The following is a 6,000-nucleotide window of genomic DNA, read 5'->3' on the forward strand; positions in this document are numbered from 1 at the left end:
ATGAGAAAAGTGGAGTTGTAGTTCTCCTTAAAAGGCAGCCAAGAGAAAGAAAAATCCTAGGACAGAGTAACGCCAGACACAAGTGTAAACTGGGAGATGAGTGGCTGGAAAGCAACCCTGTAGGAAGGGATCTGGGGGTGCCGGTCAACACCAGGCTCAATATGAGTCAGTAGTGTGCCCTAGCAGCCAAGAGGGCAAACATCATCCTGGTGTGCATTAAACACTGTATAAAAAGCTGGTGAAAAGAGGTGATCATACCGCTGTATTCAGCATTGGTGTGGGCTCACCTTGAGTATCATGTTCAGTTCTGGGCCCTGTATATTAAGAATGGTGTTCTGGTCCTTGAATGTGTCCAGAGGAAGACAACGATTCTAGCGCTGATGAAAAAGGGCTAGAAGAAATGTACTGTGAATTGCAGCTAAAGACTTCTGTCCTTATCTATCCTTATCAAGCTTTATCTAGCTTGAAGAAAAGGAGGCTGAGAGATGACCTCATTTGCTCTCTACAGCTTCCTAAGGAGGGGAAGTGAAAAGGGAGGTGCTAATCTCTACTCCCTGGTACCCAGTGATAAGACACGAGTGGTTCAAAGCTGCACCAGGGGAGGTTTAAACTGGACTTTAGCAAGTATCTCTTTACTGAGAGGGTGGTCAAACACTGGAGCAGGCTTCCTAGAGAAGTAGTCGATGCCCCAAGACTGTCAGTGTTTGAGGAATCCCCTTAATAACATGCTTTAAGTTTTGGTAAGCCCAGAAGCAGACTAGATTATTATTATAGATCTGTCACAACTGAAAATATTCTATTCTATATGGAATGCTTCACTAACTGTTCTTAGTTAAGATTTCATTTTGCAGTCTTGCATTTCACCTACTGCAAGGCCAGCCAAGAGTCATGGTGATTATATGACCGCTAACAATGTTTACAGTGCCTGTATCTGTCAAGATTCATGTTAAAATAGTTCTTCAGGTTTTATCAACATTTGTTTATGATGGGAAAAGTCTAAATAAATAAATAGAAAGATACTTTAAATTTTAAACAGAGATGGTTCCGAGCAAAAATGCAGCAAAAGAGATTTCTAAGAGATTATCGAAGAATCATTCAATTACAACGAGTGATTCGAGGCTGGCTAAATCGCAGAAATGATGCAGCAGCTATAATCCAGCGAAATGTACAAAGATTCCTGGCCTGCAGACGGAGGAGAAAATTCACAGTTGGAATAATTAAATTTCAGGTAAATACCACTTGTAAGAAGATAGCAAAGTTTTGGTTTTTTTTTTTTTTTTTTTTTTTTTTTTTTTCATTTTTCTCTCATAGGTTTTGGGGGAGAGGAAGGTTGTTTACTTTGGTCAGTTTACCAGTTCAACTGCAAGCCAAGTCAGCTGCAGTTTGGACATCAAAGCTAAATGGAAACAAAAAATGAAGTAAATATTAAGCAGATACTGGTTGAGGTGACTTCTGTGGGAATGCATGTGGGATGTATACATTTGTTTTGGTCTTGAATATCCAGTATTTAGAGGATTAAAAATTGAATTATATTTATTTAAAAATTAATACCCAAGGTAATTAAATACTTGGACAGACTTGTGTAAAATTGAGTTGGAATGGTAATGGAAGTTCTGTTCTATTGTCTGTTTTTCACAACTTTTTTCCCTTTGTGAAATTCCTTTTCTGTAGGCATTGTGGAGAGGATATGCTTGGAGAAAGAGTAACGACACAGCCAAAACTAAAGCTATAAGACATAGTTTAGAAAAGGCTAATGAGAATAGCAGAGAAGAGAACAAATTGTGCAACAGAACAGCAACTGCTATTGAATACCTTCTAAAATACAAACATATCTCTTACATTCTTGCAGCATTAAAGCATCTCGGTCAGTATTTCATTGTACTGTAACTGATAGATTTCCAGGATGATAGAAACTGGAATTTTTTGGCTTTGAAGTGTACATTATGATATTCAGGCTTTCTCTGTGATTGTAAAATGGGAAATTGTTAGGTAGCATAGTGGGGGTTTTTTGCTTTTTTTCAGGATAAAATTTGATTATTGATTTAAGCGAGATATTTAAATGGTTATGTATATAAAGGAAATCTGATATAATTGCTCTAACTTCTTGGAAGTCCTAATAATACTATGCCTTACATAAGTAAATTATTACCAATATATTTTCTCCATGGATTGTTTTTTCTGCTTAATTTTTAGCCTGGAATATTAGAACTATTGATTCAGAGATACTTGTTTAAATCAATAATTGTGATGTTTTTACTTCTTTGCGTTTGTACTTTAAGAGAAAACCCTGGTTTGCAATTAAACTCCTAGAGCTTCAGGGGCATGGGGGTTTTGGTTTGTATTTTTTATTTTATTATCTTTTTCTTTTTAATTATCACAGAGGTGGCTACCAGGTTGTCCCCACTCTGTTGTGAAAATATGGCCCAGAGCAGAGCAATCTTCACCATTTTTGTTCTGATCCGAAGTTGCAACCGGAGTGTTCCATGCATGGATGTGATAAGATATTCGGTTCAGGTTCTACTCAATGTTTCAAAGGTAATTTCAATATTTTATTTTGCACCTTTATGAGCTGTAGGCTACTTTATTGTAATATTTACTTACCCAGAAAATTTATGAACAAATTTGAAGAGACAAAAGTAGCTGTTTTGAATTAATAAACCATTTTCTGAATTTTAACTGTCATTTTGAAATCAATTATCTAATTTGTAATAGAATCAGAGAATAGTTAGCATTGGAAAGGACCTTAAGATCATCCAGTTCCAACCCCCATGCCATGGGCAGGGACACCTCACACTAAACCATGTCACCCATGTCCAGCCTGGCCTTGAGCACTGCCAGGGATGGAGCATTCACAGCTTCCCTAGGTAATCCATTCCAGTGCTTCACCACCCTCACAGTAAAGAATTTCTTCCTTATATTCAATCTAAACTTTCCCTGTTTAAGTTTTAACCCATTACCCCTTATCCTATCACTACAGTCCCTAATGAAATGTCCCTCCCCAGCACCCTTACAGTGATTTAATATACTTTTTGACAAAAAGAAAATAATTTCATGAGCTTAAAGTGATAATTTTGCTTTTAACTGGTTACATTCCAAGGTATCACAAGTATTGGGTGAAACTGTAGAAATAAGATACTGTAGTAGTTAGGGTAAGTTTTTTTAAGGCAGCAATGTATATCTGCGAAAGACTGGCTACTTTTCTGAACTTATGTCATGGAATAGTCTATTTTTACACTTTTATTTCTTACAGAGCTCATTATTTTTATAAATCATAGAATCATAGAACAGTTAGGGTTGGTAAGGACCTTAAGATCATCTAGTTCCAACCCCCCTGCCATGGGCAGGGACCCCTCTCACTAAACCATCTCACCCAAGGCTTCGTCCAACCTGGCCTTGAAAACTGCCAGGGATGGAGCATTCACAACCTCCCTGGGCAACCGATTTCAGTGCCTCACCACCCTAACAGGAAAGAACTTCCTCCTTATATCCAATCTAAACTTCCCCTGTTTAAGTTTAAACCTGTTACCCCTTTCCTGTCACTACAGTCCCTAATGAAGAGTCCCTCCCCAGCATCCCTACAGCCCCGCTTCAGATACTGGAAGGCTGCTATGAGGTCTCCATGCAGCCTTCTCTTCTCCAGGCTGAACAGTCCCAACTTCCTCAGCCTATCTTCATACGGGAGGTGCTCCAGTCCCCTGATCATCCTCGTGGCATAAATACTTAAAGCTGCTTCAGTACTGTAGTACTACTGTAGTTACTGACTAGGGGTTGATTGTTCCGGAGGTTTTTTACTTGGAAATTTAAAATATTTCTTAAACGTAGTTTTTGATCTTATCTGTCCTACAGGCATTTTGCATTCAAATTATTTTATTTTTATTTCAGGTGAAAAAATAAAATTTGGGCAAAACTTAAATTTCTCTAAACTTATTCTGGTTTATTCTTTTATTTTAAACATAAAATCAGATTCTACAGGTTTCTGAGCAAATAGGGTGGCACAAACGGTAGCTTTTTGTAACCTGTTTTGATGGTGTAGCATACAGAATTATTTTTTACTAATTAGATGCCAGATCAGCTACAAAATTCACCATGAAGAGTATATAGATTTTGCTATTTCCTCTAAACTGAAAGGTATTTTAAAGACCTGTCTAACCTCTCTTGTCTCCTTCTTGTATAACAGCATGAAAAAACTACTCATGCAGTTTATGAAGTAGAAAATTCTGTAGATACATTACTAGACCTACTGCAAATGTACAGAGGGAAAGCGGGGGACAAAATTTCAGAGAAAGGAGGAAGCATTTTCACAAAGACCTGTTGTTTGTTGGCCATCCTTTCAAAGGACTCGAAAAGAGCTTTGGTAAGACATAAATGTTTTGGGTTTAATAATTTGATTTTGACATGCTTTTCTTGCATGTTTTGGCGGTGTTTATATATTCTTGTTTTCTCTTCCTCTCTCCCAAACCTATTATGGCTGTAATATTAATTATGACCAAACTCTGATTAAAAAAAAAAGAAACCAAAAAAACAAATTCCAAGATGGTAAAAACACTATTTTGTGCTGCATATGCCTTTGTCACTCAGAGCTAGTCAATAAGACACTGAGGTTCTAATCCTGCAAGAGGATGATACTGCGATCCCAATTTCAGCAGGGTTTTGATGACTTTCTTTCAATTGCTTAACATTCAATACAGTTTAGTTGCCACTTAACTTTTTTTTTTTTTCCAATTTCTAAACACTTACTGTTGCTTTTCAGATAAAGTTAAGGACTTTATTATTAATAACAACTGGCAATACAATTGTCCATAACTTTGTGTTGACATACTGTATTGTAACAGACATAGCCTGTTCCTGGAAGAAATCTCCTTCGTTCATGCCTATTGCTATAACACCTAATAGCTTTACTGGGGTAGTCTAGGTTCTAAGCTATATATTCACTAGTTGTTTATCTTTCAGATATAAGTACTTAAGTTATCCAGTCACCTTTCTTCATTGTGTTACTCTTTCATTACTATGAAGATGGATACAAACTCTAATTTGCCTCTCTGTATCAATCACTGAAGGTATATTGCTTTTGAACTTGTAGTATTAACAGTGTGCTGTTTTCATATTTTCTCAGGAAATACGAAGCATACCAAGAACTGTTGCTTGCATCCAAAGCCTATATAAACTTACAGCTCGTAAACACAAAATGGATGAAGAGAGAATACTTATGAAGCAGAAAACAAGTACTCTTTTCAGCAAAACTTCCTCTGTATGTGTTCCAGTAACTCCTCTAAGAATAAAAACAGTTTCAAGGTAAATGCTTGAAAATTAGCCTGCTGGTTTTGCTGTGGCAGTATAATATTTTAATGATATGCCATTAATATTTTCACAGAATTAAACCAGACTGGGTTTTGAGGAAAGATAATATGCAAGAAATTGTGGATCCTCTGCAAGCAATTCTGATGGTGATGGATACACTTGGTATTGCCCACTACTGAAATGTAGATGATGTAAATGAAAACGTATTTGTATAGCATATCTTTAGCAACTTTACAGAAAGCAAATAAGTGTCTAGCTACCCTTGATTTTTTTATTTTTTTTAATTGCAATTAATATGTCTAACTCTTGTATTGTGTACAGCTTTTGAAATCCTGTTTTGTTCTACTGCCAAAAGCAACTGTACAATAAAATCATAAGCCCGGGCAACTTCACTAGTGCAGTACTGTTGTTATTACACAGCTGCTCATTTTACAAATAACATGGTATTCCATACTGATTAAATATCGTAGCATTCTATTAAAAAGTTGTTTGTGTGGGACAGTTATGTTGGACGGTGTGATATGGAGAGGGATAGGTAGGAAGGGAGGTGTAGTCTGTGAATTTCAAACTAGCTATTGTTTCCAGGGATTTTGGGTTTACTTTCAGTAAGGTTTTAAGGTGTCATGTGAGACTGTAGGAAGAATTTTTTTTCCTAAACACTACAAGATTATGATGGAACAATGGGATATTGTAAGGGTGAAT

The 6,000-nt window shown here is 36.6% G+C and overlaps 1 protein-coding gene across 2 annotated transcripts in view; it reads left to right on the forward strand.

Moving 5' to 3' along the window:
- The window catches only part of ASPM (assembly factor for spindle microtubules), a 30,077-nt gene extending 24,387 nt beyond the window's left edge, over positions 1 to 5,690 (forward strand). For both annotated transcript variants that reach the window (XM_065675317.1, XM_065675318.1), the window contains exons 23-28: positions 1,037 to 1,228; positions 1,672 to 1,864; positions 2,381 to 2,535; positions 4,178 to 4,354; positions 5,114 to 5,292; positions 5,372 to 5,690. In XM_065675317.1, the coding sequence (XP_065531389.1) occupies positions 1,037 to 1,228; positions 1,672 to 1,864; positions 2,381 to 2,535; positions 4,178 to 4,354; positions 5,114 to 5,292; positions 5,372 to 5,477 (1,002 nt within the window). In that variant the 3' untranslated portion in view covers positions 5,478 to 5,690. The remainder of the gene's footprint in view (positions 1 to 1,036; positions 1,229 to 1,671; positions 1,865 to 2,380; positions 2,536 to 4,177; positions 4,355 to 5,113; positions 5,293 to 5,371) is intronic.
- Positions 5,691 to 6,000: the final 310 nt, after the last annotated feature.

This window comes from Lathamus discolor, chromosome 3 (genome assembly GCF_037157495.1).
Source record: "Lathamus discolor isolate bLatDis1 chromosome 3, bLatDis1.hap1, whole genome shotgun sequence".
NCBI lineage: Eukaryota > Metazoa > Chordata > Aves > Psittaciformes > Psittacidae > Lathamus > Lathamus discolor.